A 16,610-nucleotide genomic window follows, 5' to 3' on the forward strand; every position below is an offset into this window, starting at 1 on the left:
TATCATCGCGTCGCTCCGGCGCCATCTTCCGCGTAGCCCCTGGAAGCTACTTTCTTTTCCTGGAGTTCCTAAGGGGGCAGCCCTTGTGGTTTAGAGCCTTTGGGCGCGGGGTACGCTGGGAGTTGTAGTCCCGGCGGACACAGCCTTACGGAGTCTCCGGAAGCGAAGGCGTGAGAGGCCAGGCTGTGCAGGCTCTGGGTAGCGGGACGCCCGATTGCTGCTGGGCGCTGCTCCCGGGGCAGGTCATGAACGGGCCGGCGGACGGCGAAGTGGACTACAAGAAGAAATACCGGAACCTGAAGCGGAAGCTCAAGTTCCTCATCTACGTGAGTGCTGGGATGAGAGATTGTGGGGGTTGGGGTCTGGAGCTGATAGGACCTCGGTTTACCTACGTGTAAAGGGAGCAGGAGTCAGTTGTCGCCGGGTTTCGGGCCCCTTTACGGATGGCCGTTGGCTCAGCGTCCACCTTGCCTGTGATACAGGAACACGAGTGCTTCCAGGAGGAGCTGAGGAAGGCGCAGAGGAAGTTGCTGAAGGTGTCCCGGGATAAGAGGTGGGACACGGTGGGGGGAAGGGGGGGATGTCTGCGGGTGATGTGGCTTCTGTGGATCTACATTCCGACCCCATCCTTGGAATTGGGACACAAGTGCATGGCGCCGGGCTTGGGGCTGGTGAGAGGATCCCGCGGGCCAGCTAGAAGGGGCAGGGTCCAGGAGAACATTGCTGAGCTGGGAATAAACACTCTTGCTCTCTCCGCCTCTTCCCTTAGTTTCCTCCTAGACCGCCTTCTGCAGTACGAGAACGTGGATGAAGATTCTTCTGGTGAGCAAGGTCATGAAAACTTGGTGGAGGACGCGGCTCCTGACACTTCAGCAAGCTTCATGGGCCCCTCCTTATAGGCTTCAGAGGCTGATAAAACCTCCTTTGCCCTTCACCTCTACCATTCCTTCCCTGGAGTATTTATTGTTTTGCACAGGGGGTACAGTGGAACTTGCATTCTGGCTGGGGGTAACAGGAGAGCAAAGAAACTAGGATCTTAGATTTGAAAGGAATAAAATCAGGGTTGTGTGGTAGTGATCAGAGTAGAGCAGGGGTTGTTAGACTTTTTCTGTAAAGGGCCAGATAAAAAATATTTTAGGCTTTGCAGAACTCTTGCAACTACCCAGTTCTGCTGTGGTAGTGCAAAAATAGCTATAGGTGATATGTAAATAAATGAGCACGGATGTGTTTCAATAAAACTTTATTTGTGGACACTGGAATTTGAATTTCATGTGATTTTCACATGTCCTAAGTAGTATTTTTCCTTTGAGTCCACGGCCCTCACCCCACTTTTAAAAATGTAAAAGCCGTTCTTAGTTTGCAGGCGAGGCAAAAGCAGGTGACAGTGTCAGTAGGGTGCTCCAGAAAAGCCTTTCTCAGGAAAGAAAGTTTGAGCCGGGACCTAGGTTAGAAGCAGAAACCCATCTTGTGAAGATACAAGTGAGAGATTTCCAAGGAGAGGGAATGGACAGTGTAGGCGCCCCGAGGTGAGAAGTGACCAGGTTGTCTGCAGAGCAGAAGGACTGAAGCATGGAAGGCGGCATTTCCAGACTTTGCTTTGAGCACTTCTCATCGTGTCAGACCAAGGTCCCATTGGCATACTTGCTTATGAGACAAGAGAATGAAACGTTAAGGTCATCGTATGTCATTTGTTCTGATGGTTTTTAGACTGGTTTTTTCATTTACTTTTTTTTTTTTTTTTTTTATAAGCTTAGTGATGGTTGCAAACTAACACATTGACTTTGTGACCCACTGAAGGATTGAGACCCACAGTTTGAAAAAGTGCTCAGGTGGGCATTTGTGGTCTGATTCCAGCCTGGGGTCCTCATAACCCATGACACATACAATCACCTCTCCCCACCGTGCCTTTAAACACTGGTCTGAAGCGGGGTCAGTGGACAACAACCAGCCAGGCTGCTTGTTTTTGTAAATAACGTTTTATTGGACTATCCAATGGCCATGAGTTTATGTACAATGGGATGGTAGGTGATGGGTGAGGTCAGAGAAATAGGCAGGAAGCCAGTTCATGTAGGTCAAGGCAAACTGTTTGGCTTTTAGTCTTGCTTCTCACTGCCTGCCTGTTCCTTCCCTGAGGTCTTCCAGGTAACTTCCTGTTTGAGGGGGACGTCAGGACAGGAGCCATGAGAAAAACTGCATGTTCACGGTCAGAGTGGGATAAATTTTGAGTGAGAGCCAGAGACGTAATCCACAATTCGTAGCCTGGAAAAGCCCACCGTCTGGTCTGGGAGACACCCACACATGACACATCTTAGCACAGTGTGAGGAGAGCCCCGACAAGTGAGAGCGGAGAGTTTTGGGAAGAGCCAGCAAGTAACTGAGCCTGAAGGGATTCTGGAAGACTTCTCAGAGAGGCGGTGTTTAATTTTGAGGAAGTGAGCAGAGAAACTGGGGACAGCCTATATCCTGGGTATCAGTTATTTATGAAATGAACGATGGGTTTTCTAGATAGAGGTGAAGAACTGGGAGATAAATTTCTTTTTAGAGGTAATGATGTGAAGAAAGAGTACAGTGCGGTCAGGAGACCAGAAAGATAGGTTGAGACCAGATTAACAAGTCCTCTAAAGGCTTGCAGGCAGTAGGGGACGTCACCAGGAAGGCTGGGATCAGCTTTCCAGATAGGTGGTTCTGGACTTTGCGTGGACAGTGGGTGGCAGGAGAGATGAGATTGCCGAGCCGGCGATTGTGAGATGGTGGCCTGAGTTGGTGGTCGTTGGGATGAGGAGCAGTGGATAAACATAGGAGAGATGAGGGGTCGCTTAGCCAGACCCTGGACCTGGGGAGTGGAGCAGAGGCAGGACCTGAAGGCGGTTTGAGAGGCTCATAAGGGAGAGTGGCAGAAGATGGTCAACGAGCCAGAGATGGGGTTTCAAGTCCCAGCTCTACACCTTACTCTCTGAGCCTCAGTGAACTCATCTAGAAAGAGGACATGATGCCCTCACCTTCCTCCTCAGATGGTTAGGAACACGGAGAGCAGCAGTGAACTTTCCAGAGCCTAGCGCGCAGTTAAGTGCTTGACAGATGTGTTGTGAGGGAGTCCAGCCAGGAAGTCCATTGTCGAGGACATTTCAGGAAGCTGTGGGCCTCCCCAGAAGAGCACATCGGTGCCCCAGGCCCTTCCACAGAGTTGAGATAGCACCTCTCAGGGGTAGGCCAGAGCCCCCAACCCTCTCTCTGACCAGCCCTCCCCCCTCACAGACTCAGATGCCACTGCATCTTCAGATAACAGCGAGACAGAGGGAACACCCAAGCTGTCGGACACACCAGCCCCTAAGAGGTGAGAAGAAGTCATCCTCCTCCTTCGGGGGGTGGGGGTGGGCCGGGGCACCTGGGCCTCATAGCTGTTTCTGACCCCCCCGCCCCCGTCCCCTGTCCTTTCTCCAGGAAGAGAAGCCCTCCGCTGGGGGGTGCCCCCTCCCCCTCCAGCCTCTCCCTGCCTCCTACAGCGGGGTTTCCCCTTCAGGCCTCCACGGCCCCCTCCCCGTACCTGAGCTCGGTGAGTTGCGGTCAAGGGTGGGAGGCGGTAACTGAGCCGCCTGGGAGTGAGGTGGGCATCTTTGGGCAGACGGGCCTCAGCAGGAGGCCGGCCCGACTCCGGGGACGTCTGTCTGGGTGTGGCCAGCAAGCGTCCATTGGAGGGGTGTGCGTCGGGCTGCCCACTTCTCTCTGGTGTAGGAATGGGGGACAGGCGTGACTGAGGAGAGCAGAGCTCAGGACACAGTCCTGCTGCTGTCCCTTCCCCTTCTGTTCTCAGGAGCCATACTCATCACCACCTCTTGTTTTTCCATTCCTCCTCCTGTTTGCGTTTCTTCCCCCCCCCCCCCCCCCCCCCCCCCATTCCCCATCCCCCCCCCCCCCCTCCTGCCTGCAGCTGGCTTCCCCCCCCTACCCCCCATTCCCTTCTGACTACCTGGCCCTGCAGCTGCCCGAGCCCAGCCCCCTGAGGCCCAAGCGGGAGAAACGGCCCCGCCTGCCCCGGAAACTCAAGGTACCCTGATCGGGGGATGTCAGGGAGGGGCCGGAATGGCAGGAGGACCGCCATCCGAGGGAGGCTCAAGACGGGCTGGGGCCTGTCGAGGAACTTCCAAGGATCGATTTGGGGCTGCCGGGCGCCCAAGCCAGGGCTAGGCACCGAGGGGTGGGTCAGAAACGTCCTGGCCCCCAGTCTCGACGTGGAGAAGAACGAGGCCAGGACCAGCCTTGGGGCACTCGGGGTGAAGACCCATGTGGTCTGTGATGCGGGGCAGCCCCAGAGCACGGGCAAAGCCATGGCAGCTGGAGTCAAGGCTGGACCAGTTAAAAGCCATGTGACCTTGAGCAGGTCTCTGTGACCCTCCAGGTCTTGTCTCCTGTCTGTCACTCAGTAACCAAACAGCGTGTAACAAACCAGTATTTCGGGAACACATGCGGCGTGCCAGGCACTGTTCTAGGTGCTGCAGAGGCGGCAGCCCCGCCGTCACGGAGACCCCGTGCTAGCAAGAGAGGTGGAAACAGACAAGATAAGTGGGCATCAGGGCCGAGAAATGGGGCCAGGTAGAGTGGGGGCAGGGGAGCTCCAGAGTAGATAGGTGCTGGTGTTTTGGGGTGCGCAGTCTGGGACGTTCCTGGGTCAGAGGCTTCAAAGAAACAAGAAATGACCACTGGCTCCCTGAACAGGTGTTTGGGGGAGAGCAGGCAGTGCAGAGGCCTCGAGGAGGGCCACCAGGAAGGAGGCCAGTGTGGTAGGAGGCAAGGGAGGGGTTGGGGGGCGCGGTGGTGAGCAGGTCAGAGAGAGAACCAAGGGGCAGGGTCGTGGAGTGCCCTCTCCGTGTCGCAGAAACTTTGCTTGTTCTGTGAAGGAAACGGGGGAACTGTCACAGAAGGTCGGGCACAGAGGAGTCCGCTCTGCCTTACGGGACTGACTGCGGTGCAGAGAATAGGGCCAGGGAGGCACCTGGTCAGAATGGAAGTGGGGGGGACCTCTGAGGAGGGCCCCACAGGGAAGCAGGTTGGGAGCATCGATTTCAAAGATGGAGCCACTGGAAGGCACGAAGCCCGGGGCAGTTCCAGGGTTTGGGGGCCCGAGCAACGGAAGGAGTGGGATGGCCGCTCTCTGAGATGCGGGGCGAGTAGCTTTGGGAGGGAAGACAGATTGGGACATGCAGTCTGGAAAGGCCAGTGAGACACCAGGAGCTTGGGGCTCGTGGGGTGCATGTTTTGAAGTGCTCATCATGGAGCCGCGTGTGACTGGGGGGAAACGCGGATGGAGCAGGGAAGAGGCCTGTGTGCTGAGCCCCGGGAGAGATGAGGGCACGGGCGGCACAGCACCCTTACAGCTCCGAGTCAAAGTGGAACTGGGACTTGACAGGGCAGCTTTCAAGTTGGGTAGACAGAAGTTGGAGGCAAATTGGGAGGTCACGTTTGTGGTGGTGAGGAGTGTGGGTTCTGGAGTTTAAATCCCAGCCCTGCCTCTTACCCTCTGTGTGACCTTGGCCCGGCACTCTCCTCGGTAGGGGTTTGTTTCTGGCCTGTAGAGCCGGGATGGTGTGGCAGGCCAGGGGCTGTGAAGCCTGGAGTGGGTGCTGGGTGGAGGTGTGGCATGAGTGTGGTGTGGCGGTGTGAGGTTTCCTGAGGAGTGGGTCCTGCATCGAGAGGACGGGGAGCGGAGTTGTGACCATCGAGGAGGGAAAAGTTTGGTTGGTTGAGAGAGGGGCCCAGATCACTTGCTGTGGTGGAGGAAAGGGTAAATCAGGGAAGGCCTCAAAGAAGAGGTAACATTTGAGCCCAGGGAAGGTGAGATTTGGAAATTTCAGGCTCAACAGGAGTGGAAGGAAGACCGGGACATGGCAGAAGTATTGTTCGGGCAGGACTGAGGAGGGAAAAGGATGGCGGGAAGAAACAGAGGGTGAGGGAGGGATTACAGAGGCCTGGGAATCCAGAGCCAGAAGGTCCTTGTAAAGGGGTGGGGGTCACTGAAATTCCAAGGGACAGCCATGAAGACGGGAGCGGGTCTATTAAGGGCCTGGGCCTCAGTCAGAGTGGGCTTGAGTCCTCCACACACTCCCCGTGTGACCTTGGGCAAGTCATTTCCCCCTTCTGAGCGTTAGCTTTCTTCTCTGTTGGGTGGGGTGGGGGTAGAATAAAGTGAGACAGGGAGACAAAGCACACAGCTCAGTGCCTGGGGCTCAACGGGAGGTGCTCCTGGTCACGCAGAAGCTGTTGATGAAGGCCAGGCAGGGTGGGTTGTAGCCAGAGAAAGGGGGCTGTCCTCATGGAGCTGGGCCTCCTGTCACTGGTCTTGGCTGACTCTCGTACCTGGAGGCACTGGCCTGCCACCACCCCAAGGACAGTAGCAGGGCTGGGGGCTCCTGGAGAGGCAGACCTGAGGCTGTGAGGGTGGAAGGTGTGAAAGTGGGCCCAGTGGCAAAGACACAAGCAAGCGCTTCCTGGGACCTGCCTCGTGGGGACCCAGCAGGCCTGTGGCTCAGAGTCTTAATTTGCAAGTCTCTGATTACTCCTCTGGCTGTGCCCTCCCCTTTGTCCCAGGGTGGTCTCTGACCTTTAGCAGCAGCCACCTGGCACCTGGCACGTAGCAGGTTCCCAGTTGGGGTCCACAGAGCTTTCTTGGGGTGTGGGGGGACTCACACCTGACAGGAGGCGGGGGCTGGAGGGCTGGGCCGGACAGAGGCCACTTCTAAGCCTCAGGGGACAAAGCAAGACTTCCGGTGACTAGAAAAGGACACTCCAGGTGGAGGGACTGGCCTGTTCTCAGGTGCACCTTCCTGCCTATCCCTCGAGTGGAGGAGTGACGCGCTCAGGTCTGTGTTTTAGAGAGCGCGCTCGGGCTGCAGTGTGGAGGAGGAGCTGGCTCTGGGAGAGGCTGAAGGCAGGGAGTCCAGTTAGGAGACTGGTACCGTAGCCCAGGTGAGCCGAGAAGAGGGCCTGGCCTAGGCCAGTGGCTGCGGGGATCCCAAGGAGGGGCCCGTCCAAGATATAAGAGGTAGAGGCCTCACCCGGCGGGCGGGGCAAAGACCCAGGACACCCTCCACCTCACCAGTGAGTCCTAAAGTAGAAGGGAGAGGAGGCCAGTGCTGCAAGTGGGGTCGGAGGCAGGCCGGCCGGCACTGCGGGCCAACTCTGACTGGCTCCCAGTGCACTCACTGGGCAGCCAAGATGCCTCCCTGGAGAGGGCAGCCTGGCCTTCCCTTCCTGGTGTCCTGTGAGACAACCCCCCCACCACCACCACCCCGCTCATCACCGCCTCCATCACCACCCCTCACCTACAGGCAGTCGCTGGGTTGAGACTCAAGGGGCTGAGGTGAGGCAGGGCCCCAACCCCGATCCCAGCATTGGCTGGCCCGGCATGAGCCTTCGCCCCCTTCCCTGTCCCCCAGGGCTGCGGGAAGAGGCCCCGCCAGCCTCCCAGAGGTCCAGTGCCTCCCTGACCAGCCCTCCCTCTGTTTCTTCCCCTGCTGCAGATGGCGGTGGGACCCCCCGACTGCCCCGTGGGAGGGCCGCTGACCTTCCCGGGCCGGGGTTCTGGGGCCGGGGTGGGGGCGGCCCTGGCCCCCTTGCCCCCCCCCCAAGATGCCCCCCCCCACGATCCTGAGCGCCGTCCCTCGGCAGATGTTCAGCGATGCGGGCAGCGGGGACGACGCCCTGGACGGGGACGATGACCTGGTGATCGACATCCCGGAGTGACCCCCTCTCTGGCCGGGCCCCCACCCTGTGCCCGAAGTCAGCACACATGAGCCCCCCGCTTCCGCAGAGACGTTTATTGGCGCCCAGTTGCCATGCCGCGGCCGCGGACACAATCAGAAGAGGTGTAAACATGCACGAATGTCTCCTCCCCCCCCCCCCCCCCCGGCCCCACAGAGAGGTGGGTCCCTGTGGGGCAGGGCAGAGGCCCTGCCCTCCCATCCCGGCCCCAGCCAGGGGACAGTTCTTTAAATGAGTGGCCACGAGCATCTGCCCACTCTGGGACAGGCAGAGAGCCCGCGGTGGTCTCCCCATTTAAAAGGGCAGCTGTACAGGGCTAGGTTGGTTGGTTTTTAACGAGGGTTCTGTATTAAAGGGGTGGCTCTTTTTTTGTGTTTTTGTTTTTGTCCTCTTTTTTTGGAGACTGTCTCCTCCTCCGAACCCCGCCGAATCCGACCTCCTCCCTGTGGGCCAAGGGGGTCGGGGCAGCCTGGAGAGGCAGGAGGGAGGCGCAACAGCCCCCTTCGGGCGCACACGGGAAGGGTGTTTGCATATTTGCGTGGGAGCGAGTCAGGCATGAGGAAGTTTGCATATGTGAACACAGACCGCCACGGTCCCTCACAAGACAGACCCACGGTCACGCAGACTCTCACGAAAATAAGACAGGTAGTGGGGGGCGGGGCGTCCACCCCGTGTAAACGTGCAACACACTCGTGCGAAGGTGGGGTTCTGGCCCCATGGGACCCGTGCCGGTGGGGGGCCATGCGCTCAGGCCGAGGCAGAGGGCAGGGCCCCAGCGGCAGGGGGCAGCTCGCTGGTCAGGGTGTGCCAGCGCTCCAGGGCTGCATCGGGCTGCTGCAGACAGTCACTCCAGTGCTTCCGGGCCTCGCCCCGGGCCCCGGGCCCCAAGGACACGCCGCCTGGGAGGCGACAGGAGGCAGGCACCCTCAGGGCTGGGCTCTCTGCCAGCCACCCCCCCTCCCCCGCACCCCACCCATCAGCCCCCACCCGGCACACTCCTCCCTCACCGATGAAGTCGTTGGACTTTCCGATGTCATAGTCCCAGACTGTGACTTCCAGGGTCTTGGTAGCCAGAGCAGAGAGCTCCATCTCGTAGAAGAAGTCCTGCGGCAGAGCAGGCCACATATTCGGGGAGGCCCCAGGCCCCTGCGCCCCACCCCCTACCCCCAATTTCTGGGCCCTGCCCCACTCACCTCATTAAATTCTGGATTGAGAGTCTTCTTCTTCACACACGTTTTGTGCTTGGATTTCTTATCCACGTCAGGCCTCAGGTACCTGCGGAGGAAGGCGGGGCCGGGGAGCAGGTTGGTCAGGGGCTGGTCGGCCCCCAGGGAGGCCGGCGCAGGGGTGAGGCTCCAGGGCGGGGCAGGCTCACGTCTTGACGTAGGGGTCCGAGTAGCCGTTGACGTCCATGGCGGCCAGGTGGGCGCAGCGCACGATGCCCACCAGCAGCCCCCGGCGCCGAGAGCTGTAGCTGAGACTCAGCAGGATGCGGCCGCGCTCTTCCAGCAGCCCGGGCCCCTGCTCGGCCTGCTCCAGCTGCGGGACAGACTCGGGGCTCAGCCTGCAGCCGCGCCGCCACCCCCCCACGCCTGCCGCGGCCCCCCCCCCCCCCCGCCGCACCTCACCTCCTTCAAGTAGCAGGAGATGCCCCTCAGAGCAGCGGACATGGAGGATGGGGAAGCCAGCTGAGGGGACCGAGAGAAGGTTCTGGAAACCTGGCCTTTCCCAGGGCCACCGCCCTCCACCCCCCCAAGACCAGCCTCCCCAGGGCCACCGCCCTCCACACCCCCAGACCAGCCCCCACACAGACCGGGACCTGCCGCTCAAGGCAGATGTTAAAATGTTTCTTCTGCGAAGGCTTGAGGCGGCGGAGGGGCACTCGGATCTCCCCTATGAATTCGTTGTGGCTCAGCTTGTCCTCGTCACAGACGGAGATCCTGGCAGGGAACTCCAGGCTCAGGGTCTGCTCGGGTCGGGCAGAAAGGCCCTCCAACCCAACTCTGAGCACCTGAAGCCAGTCCTAGCTCTGCCCCAAATTCTCCACACCTCACCCATTTCCTGGGCTGTGTGGTGAGTGCCCCGCCTGGAGCGTGATAGGGTGCTGTCATTTGCCCCGTTCCTCCGCCCCTCCCTCTCCGGCTTCCCAGGCCCGCCCTGGTCCATCGAACCCGAGCAGCTCCTTCAGAAAGCCCTCACAAATCCCGAGGGCCACCACCCTCCGCTGCCTCCGTTCAGAGCCTGGGGACGGGATCCAACTGAACATGGTGCCCAGAGCAGGCACTGGGGGTGTGGGTGACAGTGTGCAAGGGCTAGAAGCTCCTGGAGGAGCCCTGGGCGGTCGGAAGAGGATCCCACACTCTGGCCCTCCTGTCCTTGTCTGTGTGCAGCAGGGAGCCAGCCTGGGAGAGGCACATGAGCCCAGCGATCAAGAAATGATTGCTTTCAGGGGCGCCTGGGTGGCTCAGTCAGTTAAGCCTCTGCCTTTGGCTCAGGTCCTGATCCCGGGGTCCTGGGATCGAGCCAAGCACCGGGCTCCCTGCTTCTCCCTCTCCCCCTGCTAGTGTGCATGAGTGCACTTGCTCTCGCTCTCGCTTGCTCCTCTTCTCTCATAAAATCTTTAAGACATGATTGCCTTTAGTTCCATTCGTCCCCTTCTGCAGCTTCCCGTGCTCCCTTCTGTCCTGATAGTCTTGAGGAACTCTGTTACAGAGAGCTGTTCATTTCCCACCTCTGCCACCTACTAGCTGCCGTGTGACCTTGGCTAAGTCACGTAACCTCCCTGTGCCTCAATTCCCATCTATAAAACAGAACTATGAGTACCCAGCCCCTATACCTATCAGAATCAAGGGAAATGAATGTCATAGTGCATAGCCCAGGGCTGGGCCCCGGTGAGTACTCAGCTGCTCAGGCCTCCTGAAAGATGGGCCAGCCTTCCTGGGGTCTGCCTCTGTCTTCCCCCACTCCCCCTGAACCCCCAGTTGGCCTCACAGCCAGCAGGGTGAGCTCCAAAACCCAGCCTGACCACGCCCCCGGAGGCCCCCAATGCCAACCCTTCCCTCCCCCCATCCCATTTCCCCTTTGCCAAGAACACAGCTAAAGGCCTCACAAGCCTGTGCTGTGGTGCCCCTCCATCCGGTCAGGGACCACAGGCCCCACAGCTCCACCTCCTGGTACGATGGAGCAAGTTTCCGGTCCCTGAAAACTTGACTCCCTGGCACTGGCTGTTGTGGGAGGCACAGGAAACAGAATGGGCAGACCTCTGCTACATAGGTCTGACCTGTCAGGGGCTATGAGGAGGGCTCTCAGCAACCAGGGAAGGCTTCCAGGAGGAGGCACAGCGGGGAGCACTCTCCAGGGAAGAGACACAACAGGCCAAGGTCAGGAGTCTTGAACCTGACCAGTCTGCAGTGAGTGGCCAGTCTTCTCTTGGAGCAGCAGTAGGAGGAGAAGCTTGGGAGGGCAGGAGTGCCAGGGAAACATTTTGCCTGCTGCCGAAGAAGGGGAATGGGGGGCCAGTGCCTGCTCCAGGGCATGTGAGAGCGCCTTAATGGGAGGCAGATCGACCAAAGGAGGTGGCAATGACAGCCCCCGGAGGAGGCGCCGAACTGGGATCCTGGGTAGCAGGGACAACGGAGCCCTCACCTGAGCACCTTGTGGGTGATGTCCTGGTCTGTGATCCCACTGTACGTCAGATCCTCATTCCACACGGGATTCAGCGTGTTCCTCTGAGTCTTTGTTTTGAGCTTATTGGCCTGAGGTGTGGAGATGAAGGTTCTCAGGACACGTCCCCCAGACCCACAGAGGCTGAAGGCAGGGGCAGGCTGGGGACAGATCCACCAGCCAGGTCAGGCTGAGGGACAGAAGAGGCCGTTACCTTGCAGGCCCCAGGCAGCAGGTGCAGCTTGACATAGGGGTCGGCCAGACCATTGAAATCCATGGGCTTGAGGCCCTGCAGGGGAGGGGAGGAGAGGGAAGAGGGCTGCAAGCTGTCTGCCTCCTTCCCTCCCTCCCTCTGCAGAGTGGATCCTTGGGGTGCGGAGAGTCAAGAAGAAGGGTGCTGGGGGACAGGGGCCAGGAGGAGGAAGAGGGGGCCCAGCCTGGGGACCTGGAAACGGACTGGGGAAGCCGGGATACCTACCTTGGCTCTAAGGATGCTACAGTGGAGGGTGCAGGAGGCCTGGTCATAGAGAAGGTCAAACTCCAGCATGCCCAGCGCGGCTGCAGAAGCGGGAAGACTAGCGTGAGTCAGTGTGTAAAGACAGGTGTGTGTGCGTGAGACCAGTGGGCAGGCCGGCTGCTGTGCGGCTGGGGAAGGTGTCTGTCGGCCTGTGAGTGTGTGTGTGCGCGCGCACACGAGTGTCTGGGTCCCTGGCTGGGCCGCAAGGGGCTGTGTGGGTGGTTGAGTGTCTCAGCAGAAATATTGAATATTGAGCCTTTCTGAAACTGTCATCTCCACACTGCCTGCAGCTGCGGAGGCAGAGCCTGCCTCCCCCAACACGCCCAGCCGGGTCCCAGCGTCCCCCAACCCCCCGGGTCCTGCCAGCCCCCAGACTCACTGGTATCATCCGAGTCGTAGCTGTCCACCTCGGCTCCATCCTCGGGCGTGGTGGCCCCAAGAAGGGCTGCAGGCGGGGCCAGAGCCAGAGGTGCAAGGCGGGCAGGGGCCTCCCTGAAATCCCTACCCCCGCCTTCGGGTCCTGGTTCCAGGCGGGGGAAGTAGTCTGAGATCTGCCTGATGGGCCGGATGGGCCCGGGGCACACGTTGATGGCCATGTGCTCCTGGATGTTGATGGTCATGCGGTCGCCTCTGCGGGCCCTCATGCAGCAAGCACCCTGGGCTGCGGGGCAGGAGGATCCAGAGAGCGTGAGCCCCAGGGGGACTCCTCCTCCCTACCTGCTGGCAGCTGGCTGAGGGCCAGATGGTGACCTCCCCAGGTGGTGGGGCCCTCCCTGGCTTCCCTTCCCAAGTGTGTCGGGAAAGGAGGGAGAGGGCAGTCTGGGCCAGTGGGTGGGCCCGCAGGAGGCCTGGGGGGGCTCCAGACCCCCAGCTGTGCTGCACCAGGACTGGGTCCCCAGCCCACTCCCCAGATGGGTCCTGGACCCCACCGTTGGCCATGTCCACATACCTTTGGACAGTCCCGATGCCATCTTTGCAGCCCCTGCCCCTCATCCTGGGACACCTTCTGCCCCTGGGCCCTGCCAATCTCTGAAGCAGCCCCGCAGGCCCCCTCCTCTGCCAGTCTTAGGCTCTGTCCACCCCTCTGCACCAGGAGCCTGTCTGGTCCGCGTGTCACCCACTCCTCCAGGCTTCTACGGCCCACTGGCCCTTCATTCAGCCCCAGGATCTGTCTGCCTACCCGCCTGCCTGCCGGGTTCCCCCCCACCCTGTAGCCCCCCACCTCGGGGGAACCCCTGCCTCGGATGCCTCCTCTTGAGACCGGCTCTCCAAGAGGCGCCAGAAATTGCAGCCTCCAGGGACCTAAACACCCCGTGGGCTCACAGGCTACCGCACACGCCCTCCCTCCCCCTCACACCCCCGGCGGCCCAGCCCTCTGCACCTGTGTCTGCGTTTGTGTCTGCCTCCAACAGGTGCCCAGGCACTGGGGGGACGGCAGGTGCAGGCTGGGCGGTGGCGGCCGGCGACTCCCGCGGCGGCCAGCGAGAAGAGCGCGGAGTCCGGCACGGAGAGCCGAAGAGGGAGGGAGGGAGAGCAGGAGAAAGTGCGGGAGGAGGGGGTGAGCGAGGTGGAGGCGAGGAAGCAGCCGGCGCAGGCGGCGGGGGGCGGGGAGGGGCGGCCCGAGGCTGGGGAGGGGGCGGGACTCTCCCGCCAGCGCCCGGCGGGCACAGTCCGGGCGGCACGCGAGGGCACACACACCCACCCACCCACCCACCCACAGGCACTCCCGCGCACACGCCTGCGCCCACGTGCGCACGCTCGCACACATGCACTAACCCAACCGGGAGAACTTCGCAGGCACACACTGGCAGACACCCGGGCTCCCTGCGCCACCGGGAATCAGCGGCCAGAATTGCCCGGTGTTCCCCAACTCCCCGGAGACCCCGGGCCCCCGCCCCTGCCCCCGCACCGAGCCCGCGGCGCCTCCCTCCTCCGCGGTCCTCTCGCTTCCCTCCCGGGCCTGCCGGGCAGGACCACCCGCCTGGTTGCCATGGCGATGCCGCTCCTCCCCCCCACCCTCCTCCTCCCCCCCCACCCTCCTCCTCCCCCACCCCCCGCACATCCTCACGCCCCTCCCCCACGGAGAGGGCGCGGGGGAGGGAGTAGGTTGTCGGGCCTTCCCCTCCCCCTTTCCTTAGGGGCGGGGCTTAGAGATCCGCAGTGATCCCGGGGTGGGCAGGCGGCGGGGATCGGATCCTCCCGGGCACGCCGGGATTTGGGGGTCTCCAATCCCTGCTGGGAAACCTCACAGTCAGAGGGAGGGGACAGGTCCGAGGCTGCGGCTTCCCCCACGCCTCTTCTCTGTAGCTGTTCAGGCGTCTCTCCTGTGGTCCAACCCAGACCCCAAGGGCCCAGGTCCCCTCCTCAGGAATGGCACGACCCTTGGGAATCCACCCTCCCTCACCCCACCCCCTGCCATCTCCAATTCTGTTCATCAGGTGGGGAGGGGCGTCGGACTTCTTTCTGAATGCCCCGGAGCCCTGCAGTTAGGTCCCTCACCCGTCTGCCCTTTCCTACCTGAACCCCGCCATGCGCCTGTTAAACTCCAGCCTGGGATCCTTGCTCTTCTTTGTCCCAAACTCTCTGTCCCCCCAAGACAGAGTCCTCACAGTGGCCTTCTCCGATCCGATAATGGGCTGTCTGGCAGGAATTTTCGTTGTAGTTCCTAGAACACACCTGGATCCCCCGAGGCCTCTGGACCTTAGCTCCCTGGACCTCCCAGGCCTGGAAGAGCTTCCCTTCCTTCCGGGGGTCATCCTGGGTCACCTCTTCCTAGAAGCCTTCCTGGAGCATCCCCACACCATCCCCTAGTTTCCAATGTGCTCCCTTAGGCTCAGTTCTCCCGCCTGTTTACACTTCTGTGTCCCCCACCACGAGGGAGTGCCTTGGAGGCTTCCCTAGCCCTAAATTGGCATCCTGAAGTTTTGTGACTTAAAAGTAAGAGAAGTGTGGTTCCACAATAATGTGAATGCACTTAACACCACGGAACTGCATGCTTGCAAGTGGTTAAGAGAGAAATATGTGTATTTTTTAAAAATAAATGATTTTTTTTTAAAAAGCGAGAGAAATGTAAAGTCAAACCACGCTGAGATAGCACTCATCACCGACCAGATGACAAAACTCAAAGCATCTGTTAACACACAATGCACACAATGCTGTGGGGAAATGGGCACCACCTCTGCGGAGGCCCTTCTGACGGTAGATACCAAGATGGCAAATACACAGACTCTTTGACCAGAAATTCTACTTGTAGGATTTTATCCTACAGATATGCTGGCCCATGAGCAAAATAATCGAAGTTCAGGATTCTTAAAGGCAGCACGTTTGCAATGACAAAAGACTGGAAACAACTTAAATGTCCACAAGTTGGGGGATCGGTTCAATCAGTTCTGACCCAGTTTCATACGTTGAAAGAGAGAGAGGCCCTCATACTTGTAGGCACACTTGTATATAGAGTCGTCTTCCTGATCTCAGCTTAATCTAAAAAAGTAAGGCGCGGAACTGTATGAATGGAAGGGGGAGAAAAGAGTTCATACGTGTTTGGTTTTTTTGTGGGCTTAACTTATCCCTGGAAGGCTGCCCAAAAAAGTGGTAACCAAGCTCCAAGGAGATTGCTGGGGGGTAGGGTAGGGCAGGAATAGGAAAGACTTATATTCTATGCTTTTGTACATTTTGAATTTTGTACCGTTTGCCTCTGTTCCCCATTCAAAAGAATACTTTAAAATAATATCTATTTAAAGGCAATCATCAGGTTTCCTTTGGGGCTATCCAGATGAGAGGGGAGGCAGGACCAAGGGAGACCTCCCCCAAGTCCAGGACCAGAGCTGGTGGGTTTGCCAAGAGGCGGACTTGGGCCTGCGGGAGTCAGGGGAGAAACCTGGCCAAGAAATCCTGCCTCATAGGCTGCTGCCTGCTCGTGGCTTAGCTCAGGTCCAGCAGCACGCTTCCAGAAAGCCTTGGTTGTGGCAAGGTGAGCATGAAGGGGGACTTCAAGCCAGTTACCGGGCAAAGAGCAGACAGTGCTTAGCCCCAGCTTGTCCACAGGTGGAGAGTTTTTCATCCATCCATTCAGCCAATAAGCATTTATTGGACTCCTACTGTATACTTTGGTGCAAGTCTATGACCAAGAGCAGTGATCTTCACAGGCTTGTAGGGGGAAACAAGACAAAGACACAGACAACTCCAAAGCAGTGAGATGGACAGGGCATGATCCGAAGGCCATGGGAGTTCCCTTCCTGTGCAAAGTGTGGGCTCAGCTGAGACTCAGAAGATAGGAGAAGCTGGCCCGGTCACGGGTGGTGGCAAGCGTGTCCTAGGCACAGGTGTGTGCAAAGCCTGGAGCGTGCTGAGCGAGGGGAGTCGTGCAAGAGCTGAAGTGGGTGGGTGGAGGGGGCTGGGCAAGAGTCTTGCAGGTCAGGGCAAGAAGTTCATAACACAAGGGCACGCAGGAAGCCGTCGGAGGGTTTTAAGTAGGGGATCCGAGTGTTCTGGTTTGTTCTCCCCAAAGGAGGAGTGAACGGAGAGAAGTCCACCAGTCCACAGGCTGTCGAAAATACTAGGGGAGGCATGGGGTTGACTGGAAAGAGTGGGCAGCAATGGAGGACGAGAGAGGTGGATGGATTTGAGGTTTATGTTGGAACTGAGCCACCAGGGCTTGATGATTGCTCTGTCAGCG

At 59.5% G+C, this 16,610-nt stretch overlaps 2 protein-coding genes across 2 annotated transcripts; one reads left to right on the top strand and one right to left on the bottom strand.

Moving 5' to 3' along the window:
- Positions 1 to 11: 11 nt before the first annotated feature.
- On the top strand, positions 12 to 7,884 carry INO80E (INO80 complex subunit E). Its single transcript, XM_032842561.1, is given in 8 exon segments — positions 12 to 326; positions 483 to 553; positions 770 to 822; positions 3,256 to 3,334; positions 3,442 to 3,553; positions 3,929 to 4,045; positions 7,515 to 7,610; positions 7,612 to 7,884. Coding segments are annotated over 8 exon segments (735 nt in total). The 5' UTR covers positions 12 to 245; the 3' UTR covers positions 7,738 to 7,884.
- Positions 7,885 to 8,484: 600 nt separating this feature from the next.
- On the bottom strand, positions 8,485 to 12,919 carry DOC2A (double C2 domain alpha). The gene is made up of 11 exons (XM_032842562.1): positions 12,885 to 12,919; positions 12,315 to 12,596; positions 11,897 to 11,976; positions 11,633 to 11,707; positions 11,401 to 11,510; positions 9,569 to 9,695; positions 9,384 to 9,443; positions 9,131 to 9,294; positions 8,949 to 9,030; positions 8,763 to 8,859; positions 8,485 to 8,654 (listed from the first exon to the last, which is right to left on the bottom strand). Exons 1-11 carry the CDS (start codon positions 12,904 to 12,906, stop codon positions 8,503 to 8,505), a joined length of 1,251 nt encoding a protein of 416 aa, XP_032698453.1. The 5' UTR covers positions 12,907 to 12,919; the 3' UTR covers positions 8,485 to 8,502.
- Between the last annotated feature and the right edge of the window lie 3,691 nt (positions 12,920 to 16,610).

This window comes from Lontra canadensis, unplaced genomic scaffold (genome assembly GCF_010015895.1).
Source record: "Lontra canadensis isolate GAN:19392208 unplaced genomic scaffold, GSC_riverotter_1.0 scaffold132, whole genome shotgun sequence".
Classification (NCBI taxonomy): domain Eukaryota; kingdom Metazoa; phylum Chordata; class Mammalia; order Carnivora; family Mustelidae; genus Lontra; species Lontra canadensis.